Source organism: Pleurodeles waltl, chromosome 8 (genome assembly GCF_031143425.1).
Source record: "Pleurodeles waltl isolate 20211129_DDA chromosome 8, aPleWal1.hap1.20221129, whole genome shotgun sequence".
NCBI lineage: Eukaryota > Metazoa > Chordata > Amphibia > Caudata > Salamandridae > Pleurodeles > Pleurodeles waltl.
The window spans coordinates 1,402,959,818-1,402,980,118 of NC_090447.1; the positions used below are offsets into that span (position 1 = coordinate 1,402,959,818).

Genomic DNA, 20,301 nt, shown 5'->3' on the forward strand with positions numbered 1-20,301 from the left:
TGGAAAATGAAGCCTTAAAGCACTAATCAAAAAGAAGAAGTTGCAATTTTTTTTATCTTTTTGTTTGGTAGCATGATCCAAAAGCTATGGACGGAGGGCTAAACAGGATTTAAAAGCCACTTCCATTCAACATAAAATAAACACTGCTTATCAAATGGAGACATGGAATTTCCAATCAAGAATAATTGGGAATTAGGAGGTCTACAAAAGTACAACTGGCCTCTTGTCTCCCCCCCAAGAGATTTCAGCTGTCAAAAGTAGCCAAAGTCTTTGGGAGAGAATGGGTAATTGCCAGGAAAAGTCAGGGCCAGAATAACGAAATCCTTAATTTTTTGTTTATTCCTTAGGGGATGTTCTGAGTTTAACGCAAAATACCCATGCCTTTACCGAACCCCAGGTATAATTTGCTTCGGAGATCAACACCCCCACATCCATGCAATCTTGGAATGAAGACCACTGTGTCCATTATAGATCAAAATACCAAGCCTAAACATAGCACAAAGATAGATATGGCAAAGAGAGAGAGGGAGGGGTAGCATGAAAGGAAGGCTCAATCTCAGTTGGAAAGGATTATTAGAAAAGTGGGTAAATCAGACCCTTTCATGTCATCCAAATTATATTACAAATACTGGACCGTTCTGGTCAAGAATTACAAATAAAGGTTTTAGGTTTCGAAGCCTCCCAATGCAATGGTGGCTGGCGTACTCTTCGATGTTGAGGAAATCTAAGAAAATTATGGTTGAGTGAATGAGTCCCATCTCCGTAAACCACTTGGTTTGGTAGGCAAGGGGAGCAAGGCTTTCATCTTCACAGAACACTTTTCAGTTGCAGGAAACTCACCTCTTCTCTGTGCAGCGTGGATCAGGCCAGTGAAGATCAAGATCTTACAATACCTAAAAAGTAGGCTGCTCCTTCTGGCTACGGTGGTTCCAGCAACTGGATATTCATTCCTTGATCACATGGAATCCTGAATATCTCAATGTACAAGAACATCGGTTTGACTGAAGTGGTATAATTTGCCATCTCATTCCTTTGGTAAAGGCAGGACCCCATGAAATCTGCCCCTGGCAGCTCAACACATTCTCAGTCTGCTTCTCTTGTTGCAGGAGAACCATACAAAGTACAGAACACGTTTTGTAGGCTTAGAGTTGTTGCAGGTCGCTGATTTCTTTCCGCACTGGACAAATTTAAAAGTTACTACCACTGGGTCTATCATTCAACCCGTCTATTCAACCATGGCTTGCACCCTTTCCAACCCCACGACCACTTCATCTTTTCTAATCAGCTTAGGTGACAAGTCATTAAGCACATCTAACAGTAGAAATTCAAGCTGGGTCAAATGGGCAATTTGGCTATTTAACACAATTTCTTGGGGCTCAATAGGCCAATTGTTACAGCAGAAAAGATTTAAACAAAAACCTTAATTTCTTTTTGTCAACGGTCCTTCGGAAGCATGATGCAAATGTCTGATTACTACAGACTACTCCCCGAATCCTAATCTTGCATCTGTTAGAACTCCACAAATTCTGTTCAGGGACTCTAGTTCTTCACAGGGCTCACAGATAATGGTTTGGATGTTAAAGGCAGGGACACAACTCTCTCCCCTTGTTAGAGTAGGTCTTGCGGTTGCTAAACTACTGGCAAAGAGCAAACACCCAGCGTTTTTTTGATCCACCAATGGACCCTCTGTAAAGGGTAGAGAATCTGCAGGGGCGTGGCCAAGCCACCTAACATGGCGGGCGCGAGCTAGAAGAGCTCCGCGCCGCAACCGGCGAAAACAACATCTAGGTGGGGGCGCGAGGAGAATGCGGCCCCCAGCACTGGTTGCCTGAGCTTGGGGGAGGTGCCGGAACTCCCCGGACCGCTCTCACAGCAGACCTGACTCCTGGGAACTCCTGCGGCCGTGCGGGCCACGCCGCGGGTCGGAACGGCAGGGAGGAGACCGCGAGCGGGGAGAGACGACAGGTGCGGCTGGGGCCGGGGGCGGAGATAGAGCGGCTGCTGGCCTCCCCACCGTGCGCGCCTCAACACAGACTGTGAGAGGGGCGTCCCACCCCCCCCTTTTTTTTAAAGCGCAAAATAGAAGACAACGGGGCGCCCAATCGGGGCGGTGATAGAGCGATATCCGGGGTCCCCCTCTTCTCCGCGTGCTCTGTTGCGACCGAACCCTGGGGTCATCAACGGGGCCCTGAATGAAGTGAGGAACTGGTTGAGAGGAACGAAGGTCCCTACTACAAGGGTGTGCGGAGGCTGGGGGGCCCCCCCTGGACACCAGCCTTGTATGGGGGGGGGGGGTGGACGGCGAGAGGGGGAGGGAGAGAAAGCAAAAAAGAAAACTAACACGGCCCCTCATCGGAGCTACTGCGCACCTCGCCAAGAGACACCTCTTGGCCCTTCTCTTCCCTGCTCATCCCACACTCGGAGGAGAGACAGCCGAACCCCAAAAACCGAAATTGGTGGCCACCTACTGAAAAGCCCAAACGAGTTGACGCGAGATCCCACTTTACGGCGGAAATTCAAGAGGAGGCATTGGCCAACAGGGCTGCACGTGCTGTCGTGGGGATACTATCTCAGTGCCCCGACAAGCGGGCCCAACCTCCCTTGAGTCAAACACAAGACTCCAGCGAGGAAATTGCAGCAATGAAGCCACGTAACTTACTACACTCGAAAGACAAACGAAACACTACTGAGACGTTTCCGACAAAAGTAATCTCCCACAGGCCTGCCTAAAAACGGGAATCCATGTCAAAGACCCAGAAAAGTCTAATCCGGAAATCCTCCAAATAATCGGGAACTAATAACCCACAACATACCCCCTCAACAACCTGCCAATGAACATTAGTCCGCATTATGTAGTGTGCGAGTCAACAGTCTGAGTGAGGGGAGACGACCAGAAACCAAACTAGCCTCCCAACAAACTAAACCATGGCCGGAGCAGGACGGCTCCGCTCTGGAGCTGGATCTGGAAAAACACAAGACCTCTCAATCCAAGATAACCAAAAATTAGATGTGGTACTTGCTGCAGTGGAACGCATCGGGGAATCCCTGGAGCGCGCTCGCACGTCTCTAGAAGCCAAGATAGACCTAGTAGCAAGTGATCTCACTCTCCTACATGCGGACCACCGCAAACTCTCAGACAGAACCAAGGAGATCGAAACCACAATACAGGAACTAACGCCTGCGACCACCCAGCTGAAAACAGGAATGGAAGACATACAAGCCAGAGTGGTAGAACTGGAGAGGCGAGCAGAGGACGTGGAGGACCGATCCAGAAGGAATAATATACAAGTGGTAAATCTACCGGAAGGCACGGAAGGGCAAGATCCGGCGTCCTATTCAGAGACTTGGCTGCGAGAGTTGGTACCAGATGGAACACTCACCCATTTTTTTTCTGTAGAACGTGCCCATCGGATCCCGACCCATACTAGACCACCGGGGAGCGCTCCACGCCCATTTATAATACACCTCCTCCACTATGCGGACAGAGACATCATACTACGAACAGTAAGAGCAGCCTCACCACCCAAAATAGACGGTGTGCAAATACTATTGTTTCCAGACTACACCCTAACAGTACAGAGGGATCGGGCCTCTTATCTTCCTGTGAAACTTAAGTTGAGATCACTGAACCTAAACTACTCATTGCTGTTCCCAGCCAAACTCTGTGTAGTGGCCAAGGACAAAACGCACTTTTTCTCCACCCCCGAGGCAACATGGGAATGGCTCGAATCGACAGGACTAGCAACCGGTGACACCCCAGAGCGAACCGAAAAAACACCTCGGGTCAGGCGAGGCCGAAACAAGCGGGACCGAAAGAGAAGCACAACCCGCACGGAATCAACCAAATGTGCCCCAGACCTGGAACAATTGATCCGAGAAAGAAGAGAAGCGATGCACACCGCGACAGCAATGGCCACATCCCCTCTGAACTCTGGCTCAGACACCGAAATCTCACAAGCAACCAGCGACCGTCCCCCCACACCGGACTGCTTATGGGAATCGGGACCTATTGAGGGACCCTCTGTGACACCGGCCACTTCAGACAAAATTTTCTAAAAACTCCTGCATAATGTAAAATCACACTATCTAATAAGAGACACTCAACCTGAGGCGCGCACATGGGGTGCCCCGATGAACGTGCAAGCAGCCAACACAGCAAAGAGATGCCCATGTCAATCCAAAAGAAACTATAAACGCGCAGTTGATGACAATGACGGGCTTTGGCCACGGGGCTGCCCCCTCTCCTCCTCCTTACCCCCCACCCCCCATTTTTTTTCTCGCATTGTCGGTTCTCCTCCCTGATACACCTATACATCGGGGGTCACTCCTGCGCCCCCACCGATCATTTTAGTTATCCGTCCTAGCCGGACTATAAAGCCAAAGACTACACCATCTCCCGACATACTTGGCCTACCTCTACACTCCTACCAGTGGAGTCCGGAAATGCATAGACATGCACCTACACGTCCTTGTCCTTGTTGCAATGTTTGGGTGGTGACCCGGTGTTTAACTGCTCTGATAGTATTAACTAAGTTTTGTTTTTGCCGATGTCCATACATAACCTTTACAAACTCCAACTGGGGACGGAAAGTTAACTAAATAGTGCAGCTCAGGAAACACAGGTGGGTGAGGGGAAAGAAAGATCTAACACTTCACACATGGCTACATACACAACAATCACCTGGAATGTGAGAGGTATACATTCCCCCAAACGGCGATACGCCATCTACTCCTATCTTAAAAGACACTCAGTTCAAATAGCGCTCCTACAAGAGACACATCTAATAGATCAGGAAATCCCTAGACTACGCCAGCGCTGGAGGGGGCAATTATATGCGACAGGATACTCTGCTTATGCCAGGGGTACGCTTATCTGGATAAGAGCAGGCATTCCCTTTGCGATGGAAGAACAAATCATAGACCCCCAGGGTAGATATGTACTCGTTAAAGGGAAACTAGCAGGGCGCACAATCATACTGGGCTCCATATATGCCCCAAACACAGAACAAACTATTTTCCTACACACCCTAACACGCCACCTAGCACACTGGAGCACTCTCCCGTGGGTACTTGGGGGAGACTTCAACAGCGTGCAAGACATAGAACTAGACCGCTCTTTCCCACCACTATCAACATCCCCAGTGGTGGCTGCCTCACGAGGCCTGGTAAACTGGACTCAACATTGGCAATTAATAGATATATGGAGACAAAAACACAGAGAGGACAGAATCTACTCCTTCTACTCTGCCCCGCATTCCTTGCACGTACGATTAGACTACATATTCTGCACTGCAAACCTCGCCCCAGTAATAGAAAATCCGGTGTACATGGGACGCACACACTCCGATCATAACCCCTTAACAGCGCGGCTGCTTTGGGGATCTTCTCGCCCACCTATCCACACGTGGAAATTAAGGCCAGAACTCCTAGAAGACCCTGATTTTAGAGCCTCATTAAGCTCTGCAAATCTAGAATATTTTGAACAAAATGAAGGCACGGCCACCTCTGGATTCATTGAATGGGATGCATTTAAAGTCTTTACCCGAGGGCATTGCCTAGGAACCCAATGCAACATGCGCAAAACCATCGAACGCGATCTGGCCCAAATAGAATGGGTTCTACCACAATCAGAAGATGAAATCACTAATAATCAAGCTGAAAAGGCGATACTAGCAGCGTTGCACACAGATCGCCAGACATTATTAGAGCGTCTGAGAGGTCTAAACTACACTGCACACTCTGCGAGAACCCATGCATCAGCGGATAAGGCAGGTAAATTGCTCGCCTGGCTGATACGACGGGACTGTGAGAGAAAACCAATAATGGACATTCGCTCACACACAGGGGAAATAGTATACACACCTGCAGAGATTCAAACCGAATTTACAAGACACTATACAACTCTCTACACCACGAGAATAACCTCTGGAGAAAACTCCAGTATGGAATTTCTTGACAAAGTGAAACTCCCAAAATTAAAAAGCGACCAGATTGAAACTCTCGAGACACCTCTTGACCTAGAGGAAATCAAAGCCACTATTAAGGACCTCAATCCAGGCAAGACACCAGGCCCAGATGGGCTACCAGCGGACTTCTATAAACCATTCACCACACATCTGGCGCCTAAATTACTACGGGTGTATGAGACAGCCGAGCAGAAGGGCCACCTGTCGGACACACAAAGAGGCATTGCTTGTCTCTCTTCCTAAACCTGGAAGAGACCCAATAGATATGGGCTCATACAGACCACTAGCAATGCTAAACACTGATTACAAAATACTAGCCAAGATATTAGCAACAAGACTGGCACCAAGCGTCCCAGAACTGATACATCCTGACCAAAATGGATTTTTACCAGCTAGAGACACCTCCCAAAATATCAGAAGACTGTTCCGGGTTATGGAATATGCCAGACGGGCCTGGCCGCGAGCGGGCTGCCTGGTCCTCGACCTAGAGAAAGCTTTCGATTCTCTGGAATGGCCTTACTTGTTCGAGGTGCTGCAAAAATACGACATAGGACAATTTTTCACCCGCCTAGCTAAACTACTATACACCAGACCAACGATAAGGGTGGGTCTGGGCCCTGAGATATCAGAACCAATCCGGGTGGGTAGAGGCACAAGACAGGGCTGCCCCCTCTCACCGTTACTATTCTCACTCGCAATGGAACCACTAGCGGCCACCCTACGCGAAGAGGGATCCAACTGGGGAATACCTTTGGGAGACGGCTTACACATAGTGTCGCTATATGCTGACGATCTCCTACTATTCTTTAGAGACATCACGCGAATCCCGCAGAGAGTTGGCACACTCTTGGGGCAATTTGCACAGATATCAGGACTTAGGGTCAATTGGTCTAAGTCGAGCCTCTTCCCATTTGACCCAGGCCTATCAAACCCAAGACTCACCCTAACAGAAAGCCCAGTTATCTGGCAGCCAAACACCTTTAGATACTTGGGCATTAAGATCTATCATAGCAAAGAAGATATATTCGAGGGCAATCTGGTAAAAGCAACATCTTCAATCAGATCCCAAATGACCTTCTGGAGAACACTGCCACTATCAGTGGCGGATAGGATAGCACTCCTCAAAATGGTAGTGCTCCCGCGACTCTTCTACTTCTTCTCTAATCTACCACATTATGTCTCCCCGCCTTCTTTAAAACACTGGAAACAGGGCTGAGAGAATTTATATGGAATAATGGTCGCTGTAGAGTAGCCCTTAAAAAACTGTATCTACCGACTGATAAGGGTGGGCTTTCGGTCACCAATCTGGAACATTATTACCTAGCAGCCCAACTCCAATGGATATCCAGATGGCTGGCTGGTAAACAGCTGGCCGATACAGAGACAAGACCATACTCGCTCCAACAAATACAGCATTTATTCCACCCGATCACACACCCGCGAACCCCTAGACAAATATTCCTTAGAACAGCACACAAATGCTATCATAGATCACTTCGTCTTACAAAGCCGTTGACCCCATTCGCACCAGCACTAGCATTGGTGGGCACACCAAGGGGCACTAGGGTCACATCAGACACAGAACTGTGCACATGGCATGAACTAGAATTACACACACTAGGTGACATATATGACGACAACCAATTATTACAGTTTGACAAGCTCCAAGAAATGGGGCTTCCGCCCGGCCAATTCCTCCTATACGGCTCACTGGTGGGATCTTTGAGTTCCAAATGGGGAGACATCACAACACCCCCACCCACCCATCTGCTGATTCAATACCTGCAGGTGGTGGGCTCCGGCCAACATCAGGTCAGCTGGTTGGCAGATGCCCTTAGAATCCAAACTGCCACTGAAAACTACGCACGACATGGGAAACAGACTCGGGCTAATCCATCGCGATAACAAAATGGAGAGCTGCCATCTCAGGCCACCTTAATATACCACGCAACTCACGATTTAAACTAATCCAGTATTATATTGTAAACAGAGCTTACCTCACACCTGCACGCGTAAACAAATATTTTAATCGCCAGGACGCAGCCTGTCCTAGATGCCGTGAAATAGGAGTAGACTTGCTACACATGATCTGGTCCTGTCCTAACCTAAGCGCCTATTGGAAGGAGGTGGCAGACAGCCTAGCCACATGCATTACACAACAAATACCGTTTACATGGGAGACTTGCATCCTGGGACTATTCCCTAGAAGCAAGCAACACAGAGCAGAAACACGTTTTATAGATCTGGGACTAATTGTTGCGAAACGGCTGGTGACCCAAAGATGGAAATCTCCAGACCCCCCCACCGATAGAAGCTTGGAGACGCTCACTCAAGGTGTGGGCGGGAGCAGAGCACATAGCACTCAAACGTGAAGAAACCCTAGGGCTACGTCAGCACCTGATATCTGTCGACTGGGAGGACCTCCTAACCAAACTACACAGCACTGAATCACATCTGACAGGGGAGAGGTTGAACCACTGCTAACTTAAAAATCACAAATGAAAAGAACACACCACGTAAGAAAATAAAACACGGCGTAACTGAACAAACTAGGACATTGAGAACTGAGAAGGGAATAAGCAACGACTCCCACGAAACACCCCAAACCCCCCAATTACAAACTGAATCGCTACCAGAAATCCCCAACCAGGCATGAAAACAGCGAAATTTAAATCAATCACATAGATATGGACATCGGCTAAAGTTAAAGTTATTATTACACAAGTTCCTATTTTCCTTCACCCTTCTTCATTTTAAAGTTAAATCCATGCAAAAACATAATGATTACCCTACATACCTCTCTTAATCAAGTGCTGCAATCCAATAATCCGACCAAAATATTATCACTACTACAAGAATTGCAGATGCGATTAACAACAAGACAAACGCAAGGACAATACGAAGCAAATGTCATGCAAACATGAAAATGTGGTAATAAAAATATGCAACAACCCTGTATAATATAAGCATATTAAACTGCAATGTATTAAACAGTAACTGAGATAAGATGAGAAATGTAAACTAATAACAAAAATAACAATAAACAGATTTATGGGGGGAATAAAAAGGGTAGAGAATCTGCTTTCTGCTTTCCCCTCTCCAATCATGGTAAAATGCAAGCAGTGGACAAGTTTCCTCTAATGGTATTACTGCCCAGACATCACTTTTGCAATTTGGTCTCCAGACCACCATGTATCATAATGGGAGCGCTCTTGATTCCCAGGCAAGGTGGTGCAAGGGGAGCTCACGTGTGGCTCTGGTTCTTGTGTTCAGTGGAAAGAAAAGGCTCTTCTAAACCTGCACTGTGCGCTCACCAAGAATTCTGGTGCGCCAAGCATTAATCAATGATTTACTCAGTCCTGAAATGGAGCCACACCAGAGATGAAGACATAGCTACACAGTAGTTCCACAAGCTCCGTCCTAAAGATGCACGTTTAACATTTAATAGTTTAGTTTCATGAATTTCTTAGCAATATTTTTTTAATTCAATTGATGGAATCGGTTCAGCATTTCTGAGACCGGGGTGTGACACTTTAAACTGTGTGCTTTACACGAGCACTAGTTAAGAACATGATTCTAGCTCACCGTTTAACAAACTGCATTATGAACAGTCATTGCAAAGGGTGTGTAAGATCTTTTATGCTTACGCATTCTTACTGTCAAATTACTTACTGGGTTTCCTCAACCCTTGCTCAAGTTGAAGACTGTAGTTGCAATTGGTGATTACTAGGAGATACTCAAAGGGTGTTCCCTCAGACCCCAGACTTTCAATCTGCTTTCCATTGGTGTATGTCAGAACCTTTCTAGTCTTCGAAAAGCAAGCGGGTAGTTCCTGCATTTATCTGTCTATTTAACAAGCATCAATGAGCCAGTCTGGAACAATAAACCTTGCCCAATCTAACTTTATCTTTAACAATACCTTGCTCAAGTTAACCTGAGGGTGCACCGGAAATTCCACTTTAGAATAGCACTCCAAAACTTCACCAAATACAGGGTTCAGTACCGGGGATTCATTAATGCACCTTTCACTTCTCAATCAGCAAAGGAAGACTTGCAACTGGTCCAGAGGTCAGGGGCAACTGGTATTATAATAGCCGAGCCAAAGTCTCTGTACAGAATCAGTTAGGAAGATTATATGGCAACCACCTGCATTTTCAGCTTTCCAAAAGCAATGCAAAGGACCAAGGCCCATATGTACTACAGATGTTTTCCCCATAGACATAAAACAGGTAAACCTCTTTCATACATCAGGGCCCAAATCTCAATTGGCATCCTACATATTTCATTTTACATTTGCAGGACAAAGTACCACTTCTCTGACGTTTTCCAGGAAGCAAGTCATACCATTTCACATGCCAGTACAATTTCCAATTCCTCCCATTATTCTTGCTTACGTGCGGTGGTATGGGGGCTCTTTCTTCTGGTATGGGTAGAGCAAGAACTACTCCTTTGACTACTTAAATCAGTTTGTTTCATGTCTCGCTGGTGGTGCAGCATAGTCCATACTGGTATCACCCCGTCACCCCAGACAGCAGAGTCAGCCGATATGAATCTCCATGAAAGAGCTCCTTCAACTTAAACACCCAAAGGAAAACCACCAATCCTCTTTCAGAACCTGTGATTCAGCTAGACAGGGCCATTGCTGAAGAAAAAATAAAACCCAGTCAGGGGGTCTCAACTTATGGCCCAAGTTAGGTCTCTCTCTCTCGGGTCCAGCCTCCTTTAAGAAAGTTCTAGAATGCAACAAACAGACCGTAAGATGGAACTTCATTGGCTACCAATTCTGGTTTCATGACAGGCTCGAGACCAACTGAAATTGAAATTTGAACTGCAGCCACTAGATCTCGTGATATCAATACCAAATGTATGAGTACTGCATGGCACTATAAAAAATAAAAGGAAGCCATTAGGTGCGGAGTTCAACAGTTATATTAAATTCAAGTGCAATGCAATTATACTATCACTGTGCATTTTCTGTTTTTCCATTTACCTGGTTAAAAAAAAATATATAATAATGTGTAAGTTTGGCGGACGTTCAGTGGTCAAACATTAGGGGCACTTTCGAAGCTGCTAATTCCTACAAGATACATCCGGAGTATCTCGAGGGGCACCCACTACTCGTGTTAACTTAACACACTAGACAACTCCAGTGTTATTCAGGTGGCTGTAATTCCATTCCTATGAGAGATGACTGTAATCAGTATATTCAAAATGCAGCGACTGTACGCATCATACTGAGGATAACACTTTAAATGAGTGTGTTACATGTTTTGAGGATCTCGCCATTTATATCACTTTTTACTGTGTCAGTTGTGAAGGGATTCATATTCTCCATTTTCAGAACAATGTCCGGACATTTCACTGAGTTGGAGGTCTCACAAATAAGTTACTCGCCTTTAGTTTTTTTCTCAGGACACTCCAACTGAAGATTCATCACCTTTTGAATCGGCCTGCTGCCAGACTGGATGCAGAAAATCTAAGCAATAGATCATGTATGGCAACAGACTGCGCCATGGGACTTTGTGGCAACTCCATTCCACCTGTGGAAGTGACAACACAGCTGCCTATAGGTAACCACACCCCTGTGTGCCAACACCAGTTTTTCAACGGATGAGGAGCAACCAACAAATTAAGGTAGGACGACAGTGTGCAAAGACTAAATTGGGACCTTACAACCTACAAGACGTTCACTCCACAGAACCTGGAGGTAGGCAGACAGTGAAGTAGTTGTAGTTAGACTACACATCAGAAAGAACACTACAGAAGGCAAGTAATGTTTTCTACTGATAGATACTTCTAACCACAGTCTTTGCCCTCTGAATCCGTTCCAAAGCAATACAGTCTGTGATGTTAGAGAGTCTTAGGGGGTCTTATAGCCCACAAAGTTTTGGAGCACTGAGCAGGCAAAACCACCCTCTCTGCAAACCCAGGAGTCAATACGGTAGTTCCTCATGAAGTTATGACCAGAAACACAGAGATAAATCACAAGGTTAATCCACCTTGATGAGACAGAACTCTGTCCTCTTGCTGGCACAGCAAGACTTGCCAAAGAAGAACTCGAACTGGAGAGCAGATACTCCTATCTAGATAGGTGGGGTATCCGACTGAGCACCGCCCACTCCCCTACAGTCTTGGACTATCCAGATGAGCTGGACCTCCTGACGTTTTTGAGGACTCATACCACCAGTGGCAGGAACAAAAAGAATCCCACTGAAGGCAGAACGTGTCTCCCTGATTGTCTTCAGGAGGAAGCTCCATGGCCACAAGGCTAGATACGGAGTGTTCCAGAGGTAGAGAATAGATCTACTAAGGGCACACCGCATTGAGGGAATATGCCATGACCCGCCTACTGGAGCAGAAACCACACATGGATAGCAAGATACAGAATGCAGAGTTCACCTGCCTTGATGTTTAAGGAACCCAACAGGAGACTCACCATCAGGGAGATCCCATCAAGAACTACCTGCTGCCAACTTTAGAGGCACTAGAAATAGGACATGGGACCACACATGGCCCATTTTATTACAGTACTAGATGGCTTCAATGTTGTCTGGAAAAAGCGTAACAAAGGGAGAAAGCAAAAAGCTGCAAGAGTGAGCTGAAGGGACAGGGAGTGGCTGTAAATGGATGAAAGAAGCCTAAACTGGCTTTAGGATTACGTTACCTCAGTATTTTGTGCTCGCACATTTAATGGTGGCAGCCGCTCGTTTCAGAGGCGAGCTTTCGGCACCGGCACATTTTTATTTACAAATCAAGCATTGGTACTATTGCACTTTTTTGCGGCATACAACATGCAGGCAACTTCCTTTATAACAAGCATTTGCAATACAATGGGTCTTGCATTTGCTCAAGTTAGAGCTATTAGCGTTGTAAACTCCTAAACTGACTTTTCTTGCCACAAACTGAAAATTAACAGTAAAACAGTTTCACATAAGCGAGTCAACTCACAGCGCCACAGCTGCCACGAGCATCAGCGTGAAGAGACACACAAAAGGAAAAAGAAGTTTGCGCGCAAATTTATTGGCAAAAGTGCAATTACCCATATAACAGGGGTGATGGCCAAGGCACTAACAAAACCTCCCCAAGGAGGGAGAAACGTGAGCCACTTACCAATGTCAAAGGATTTTTGAAGGGCAAGCCCACGAACGAGTGGTAGTGATGGGCGTGAGGTATGAGTTGTTAAAATCCCAGATACGTAATAACACGTCTGAAAGGCAGCGCTTGTGTGCTGCTATGCGCAACCTAAAAAGGAAGACTTGATGGCTAATAGCCAAAACCTTATGGGAGCATCAATGGGACAGTGTTGTGACCTTCAAAATGGGCAGTCCAGCCAACCAATGGCAACCCATGAAAAACACATGCAAGCTAGGGGCTGAAGTGGGGGGTGACCCAAGGACTACAATATTTCTTGATGCAATGGTTCCTAACCTGTTGTCTGGAGACTCCTGGGGATCCACAAAGCCTACTGCTGTGGTCAGTGACTCCTTGGAAAATTATATAATACTAATTAATAAAGTGTATATAAAACGTGCAGTTGAAAATTAAAACATCTGTACACAAAGGAATTTTAAAACTGAAGCTAAAAATTAAGGTAGTATCCTCAGATTGATTCATGCGAGCAGTGCTAGGTGCAAAAAAGAATTATGAACGGTAAGGGGCCTCTACTGTGTTTAGAAAAGCTCCAACCTTCCCATTCAAATTTAGATGTTGTTATATTTGTTAGTGATTTAAACAAAATATTTAAACATTTAAATATTTGTTTGATGAAAGCTATGTATTGTTTTGTGGTTCAAATTATGGAAAATGCTTAGGCCGGGCTCCCCGGCTTCCACTAATTACTGAGTGGTGGTCCCAGATTCCAATAATAATTAAGGGGGGGGTACCTGGGTCCAGTAATAATTAAGTGGGGGAGAGAGCACAGAAGTCAAAAGGTTAAGAACCACTGGCATAATTGATTTTTTGTGATGCCATCAGGTCTTTTTAAGAACTAAAGATGTCACTAGCCATTCATAAAAATATTCCAATACAATGTGTGCAATGAGTGCATCAGAGACTTAGGCTAAAAGTGACTGGATATTAAAGTTGTCCAGGGTCACACAATTTGAGAAAGTGGGAATGTGTAATGTAGGGTGAATAACCACAAAGTCGATCTTGCAAATAAAAGAAGATCCGAAGTTTATTCTCCAAAATGCAGACCCACAACAGAGCCAGCTCCCTCCAGCTACCGGATCAACGGGTGAATGCCCGTCGAACCAGCAGCTCGAGCGCACTACAGAACATGGAATGTCATTACAATAAAACGCTAATAAAAGAATGCTAACCACGCTACACATAATACATCACCAAACTAAGAATGTATTTATATCACCTATTTCAGAATGTCTGTATTAAAATTTGTAGTCATGAAATTGCGCAGCCAGTAGTTCAGCCAACAAGCCACATCTATGCCTGAAAAATGCGTTCGTATTTGTGAATTCTAAGTTCTACGTTTCGTGTTACAAAATGTAAACTAGTTGATAAAAGATAGTTTCAGTATTTCAATGTAATTTTTACATGGATCTCCGAAAGAAAATAGATTTTTTTTCCTGCTGAAAAAATAAAATATAGCTGTCCCATGTGTGTTAGTTTTGGCATTTCACCCTGCCCGAGGATGTTCCAAATTGTACCTTGCCTCAGATCACGAGGGAAGGAGGAGTTAGATGTTTAAATCTATAACCTGCTTGGAGTTCGATCGAGGCTCTCGCCCAATGTGCTGCTGCAAGCATAGAAATATAAGGGGCTAGAGTCAAACACGCTGTTTATACGCGTACTCTCAATTTACGTATGCAAACTACTTTTTTGAGACGATAAAGCCACGTTTGTGAGTCACAAACGTGATTTCACACTCGTCAAAAAAATGCACTCATTCGTTTTGGTCAGTAAATTAAAGTTTTTCTTGGAACAGTTCCACTGTAAAATAAGGCAGGTCTACTTCTGTCAGTGACAGGGGAAAATCGCTTTCTGGGACAGGAATTGAGTCAGAAAACCCACAAGGCTGGTGGAGTCGTATGCGAAGTTGTTTCTTCACATGCAGTTTTTTTTTTTTTTTCCCTTCCCTGGTGGAGCAAAAAGCACGACTGTGCTATGTAAAACCCAGCGCAATTGCACTGAAATTGAAAACCAAAAAACCGAGCGTGATTGCAATATGTAAAACCCAGGGCAATCGCGCTGCATGGAAAATAAAAAGATAAAGTAGTGCAGAAACCAGGCTGACAACATGAAGCCTCGCATGTTTTCAGTAATTGCCAGTGCGCTTGAGGAGGGCTAACACCAGAAAAGGCACGACGTATGCATGCCTTTCACTATTAAATCAAGTGGATTTTAAAAGTCAAGCCTACGAACCAATAAAAGTGAAAGGCTTGACATGGGCGTGGTTAAAAGCCCAAAGAAATTGCACTCAACCCTAAAAATGGGTCCAAATTATAAAGGCGTACTCTACCAATTAAGACAAAACAAGTACACATGCAACTGAATAATGCAGATAACCGTGCAATGACCAACAAGAAAGGAAGTAAAACAACAGTGTATTTTCCAGTATTCCAAGATACAACTATTTTGTTCAGCACTCCTCACTATATCAGAGTTTCATTTCCAGAGCTTACCTGAACCTCTGCAGCGAGTTGGCCATTGGACTGAAGAAGGGAGAGAAGCTTGGACTGGGAGACATGGGCCCAAAGTGCATTCGGACCATCTTCGGGGTCATGGGGCGCGAGGGGGTGCTGATATTGGGAGACATCGGTCTGAACGGCGTTTGCGACACGTAACCTGGCGACTGAGGAAAAAAAGATAATTTTAGAGTTTAAACGGTTTACTGTTATACTAGGCACTAGAAGTGACACCCTTCCAATGTGTCTATTGCCAGTTAATTTAACTGGTGGTCAGCATGAAAAGAAAGCACAAGCTTTAAGCAATCAACGTCTGCAACAAAAATAATAAATTTCCTGAAGCCCTTTTTTGAGGGAGAAGGCTCTTACGGCTTTCTACAAGGGGTCAAAGTCCAAGTTAAAATCTCAGACAAAAGAAAGCCATAAATGAGCATGTATTACATTTAATAAAAAAATAAAAAAAAAAAAAAAAAATAAAGAATGAATGAATGTGCCACGCTATGTAAATGGTACAAATGTTTTACATGTTTCAATACCTGAAATGTAAAGGCACCAACGGCGCACCTAAAAACAAATTAATTCAATCCAGCAGGATGACAGGCGTCACGTATAGAACCCTTTCTGCATTCTGAACGAAACAGGGAATATTACATTGTAACCACAACAGGAATGGGAGGAAGTACTAGCACTTTAAATGAACAGTTCAATATCAACAGTTTAGTATCAATGTATTTTTTAAGTAAAGCAGGAAAAAAAAGAAAAAATTAATTATTTTCCACAACACCATTAGAATTGATTCTTTGTTAATGAAGTTACTTTAGATTTATTTTTCTATGTCGGAAATGGGGCGGTGAATTAGAATTTAAAAAATAAAAATAAAAAATAAAAACCAGAGACAGCCACTCCTTTCAATATTAATATGTTAATGTCTGGTACAATAAAATTCGATTTTATTTTTAAACATCTGGACAAAACAAATACATACTTTTTTCTTATTAAAATGCTAAACATTAATTACCACTCTACATACTTCCTATTCATTAGAAACCATCTTCCTGGTAACCATTGAGCTGTAGAGCCTTCAAGGCCCTATTATAAGACATTCTAAATACAATTCTGCCACATTTAAGGGCAAACAAATTAAAAAAAGTTTAAAAATATACAATAAACTATTTACATTCATTTTTGTAATCTTCACATTTGATACTTTTGTCAGGAAAAGCAAGCAGCTAGAAAGCGATCTTAATGAGTCCTAGAATTTTCAAGAATATTGGATTTGCTGTTTAGAATGAATGGCATAGGTATGGAAGAGATCTACTTCATTCTTGTATCGAGACAGACAAGGCATTTGAAATACAGCCTCAGCACCCTCTATTTGGTGTGGTTATAACCCTGAAGAATGATGTGTAGAGCAATGGATTGGAGCCGAAATGTAGCATCTACATTAAGAACTCATCCAAAGGTGATCTGAGCAGAGCCTACGAAACAGAAATAATCATCTACATTCAAAGTTGATTTAATAGGTGGTAACTGAACTTAAATATTTATGCAGGTGCAATATACAGCATACTACTGTTGCAAGAATTTATGTAAACAAGCTCAAAAGTTACAAAAAGAGGCTGCCTGTCCGAGGAGGACCAGCGAAACTCACTCATGGCTACCACACAAATTTGTATACACACCTCCCACAGATCCATACAAACATACACTTGTACAACGGCTCCTGATGTTGAAAACAATCATTCTTTTGTGCGTATACTAATCGGTCAGTTATTTCATGGTTGTCAAGACTCCAGATGAAAACACCAACCGGTGAGAAAGTATTGGTGGTGCAGACCCACCCTAAGTGCATGTCATCCATCTCAGATTCATCTTGTAAGCAGCGAATGCCCTCACACCATTCCACACCAGAGTTCGGTTTAGTCAAAATATCCACACTAACTTTTTGATTCAACCAACAGGGTGAATATTTGTGGACAAGAGTCTGGGAAATAAATGTTGTCAAAAATAGTCACCCTATTTGTGAATATTGGTTACTTCTGTTATTATAAAAAAAAAAAAAAAAAAAAAAAAAAAAAAAAAAAAAAACCCTTGGGAATCAGTTATTTCTTTTTCAGTATGTGCCCAGATTCCAGTATGGACATTCCATCAGCCTTTATTTTATTTAAGCAATTGATAGATATATATATATATAGATACATACACATGGATACATATATTTCTAGCATTACACATTATTGCTTTTCTCCTATTTTGCTCACCTATCTTACATCGGCTCAAGGTGCTTCCCTAGCTCCATGTCAATATCTACTATTAACTAAAGGAAGAGTTGCATTTTTATTACGCAAAACAGAGGAAACTCAACATATTTTACTACAAGCGTTCTAGGTTTCCCATACTTCAAAGGAAGCTATGAAGAAATCTTGCCGCTTTGCCTGAAGTGCCTCCATTGGAATTTTCCTATTAACAAAGCAGTACCGGTACCACCACAGGTATAGCTTTAGCAGTTAACCTATAGCTCATTATCACGCTTAACAGTGCATGTTCACACAGACTGGACTCTTGAACGGTCTGCCAAGTCCATTTCTAGGCTGCATGATTAAAAGGCAACTCCTCCAAGTAGTAAAGGTGTCACCCAGTACAAAATATGCATAAGTGTGTCAAGTGTCTAGAGTTTGAAATTATAGGAAAAGCCTGCAAAATGAAGAAACCTCAGTGAGATTAATAATCTTGATTAACGCTGCAGAGAATGAACAAGGAGAATGTCAAGCACCAAGCTCACCCTGAAGAAGCAGGAAGATGACGAGATCCAGGACAACATCCAGATAAAATATTACATAGAAGATCCAACTGCAAGAAGCATAATGAGGGACAAAAACAGCAACTAGGGGGCAGATTTGTTGAGACAAAAAAAACTTTTCAGAACTTCTGCCTTATAAACGGTCTAAAAGGAGCTTACATCACAGGAAAGGAACCATAAGTCAACCTGGTTTGGGATTCCTGGGTCACATGACCAACACCTTGGTAAGAGCTCCTTTAGGGCTTGAGCATACCTCAAACCTGAAAATCACTGTGTGCACTTGAGAAGTAAAGAGGATGATCAAGAATGACACTGGTCTTCCATTATGGCATTCAGCAAGCCAAGTCCTCATGAGTCCTGAACATGGAACAGCTTGCAGGACATCATGCGGGTGGCCTCAAGAGTTAAGACTACCAGGTGACATCAAGAAATAAGACTCCAGGACTGTTCCAACTGTACTGGCACTCAGCTAAATCTCAATACATTCTGCTTGTCAATGCAGTCAAGTAAGGTAACCACCTCACTCTTGATTACAGATATTGTCAATAGTTATGAAATGTTCACCTACAAATCACACATTTCTGACATATTCACCTTACAAGTTCAGTGGAAGCAAAACACAACTAAAACACCCAGAATGCATTAGGTTATAAAGTCCAGGACTGGAAACAAGTATCCATAATGACCTGGAGGACAGTCACCGTAGCAGTCAATGCTGTTCCTTAAGCCCATACAAAGCCTCCAGGTAAGCATTTAATTGTTGCAAAGATTTAACACGTGCAAAGGATTTCAGGCAAGCTGCAGAAATTGTGTTCATAAACCGTTGGCCCATAGTGTGGAATGAATTTACGACTGAAAAGGTCTTCAATTAGAGCAGAGCATGGGTTAGGGCAAACAACCTTCCCACCAACCTATGCTCAGAGATCTCCTTCCCCCACAAACCTTCTGAAGACAAAGGGGTCTAGTGAACGCTTTTGCTAGACTATGAAATAGTTGAGGGACGGGACCTCTATAGATGTCATCTATACTGCATCCCATTTTTGCAGCCACGCTGGGCCTCATGCCCTACTGATTTTTCCCCATCTCCGACTTTAAAACGCCTTGGCTGCAGAAATACCTATGAAATGCCTCAGCCATAAAAGCCTCAACTGCATCCAGTTATGCACTACCCACAAACAAACAAAAAATATATATATATTTCTGGTGAGGAGGCACTGGAGTCATCCATAAATCTACTTCTATGAACATTTGTGATTTCTTTCCATCAACCCGTTCCACTGCTAACAAACACCCAGGGTTAAGGTCGACTTACAATAACAAAATAATCAACCTCATCGACAATATCAATCAGGCTTTGACCTTCCAAGAGAAACCGTATCCAGTCCTCGAAGGAAGCACTATTGAAGTAACCCCGTTAACCTGCAAACGTCATAACTCAACATAATCTTTCTGCCCATCCTCGCCTCCCACCACCAGTACCTCTGGATTCACCAGATAAGGTGGCCATTCGCTCATTAACCTTTAGCACACCAGCACATCCAGTCGCAGTCAACCACAGCCAGGCAATTCCGCTTTTTCATGAAGGCATGAAAGACAGATCACAGGCTACATACGTCTGTAATAACACATTCCCAACGCCACCGTCCTACTGCAGTCCAGAGAGGAGATTCACCCCTGGACGCGCAGAGCTCGTTTATGATACGCATAATCCTACTTTCCTAAAAACATATCACAATCGGTATTTACTCTTGAATGGTGATCATCAGAGGCTGGCACCGCTATCAGGTCCCATTTCATTAGAAAGAAGGGAGTCAGGGCTACGCACGAGGGAAGACATTGTTTAGGATTCCAAGAATGTACTGAATGAGTACCATTATCAGTACGAGACATT

At 44.0% G+C, this 20,301-nt stretch overlaps 1 protein-coding gene across 3 annotated transcripts in view; it reads right to left on the reverse strand.

Annotated features, from left to right (window-relative positions):
- PATL2 (PAT1 homolog 2) overlaps positions 1 to 20,301 on the reverse strand; it is a 261,206-nt gene that overhangs the window by 155,506 nt on the left and 85,399 nt on the right. For all 3 annotated transcript variants that reach the window (XM_069203213.1, XM_069203212.1, XM_069203211.1), the window contains one exon: positions 15,608 to 15,777. In XM_069203213.1, the coding sequence (XP_069059314.1) occupies positions 15,608 to 15,777 (170 nt within the window). The remainder of the gene's footprint in view (positions 1 to 15,607; positions 15,778 to 20,301) is intronic.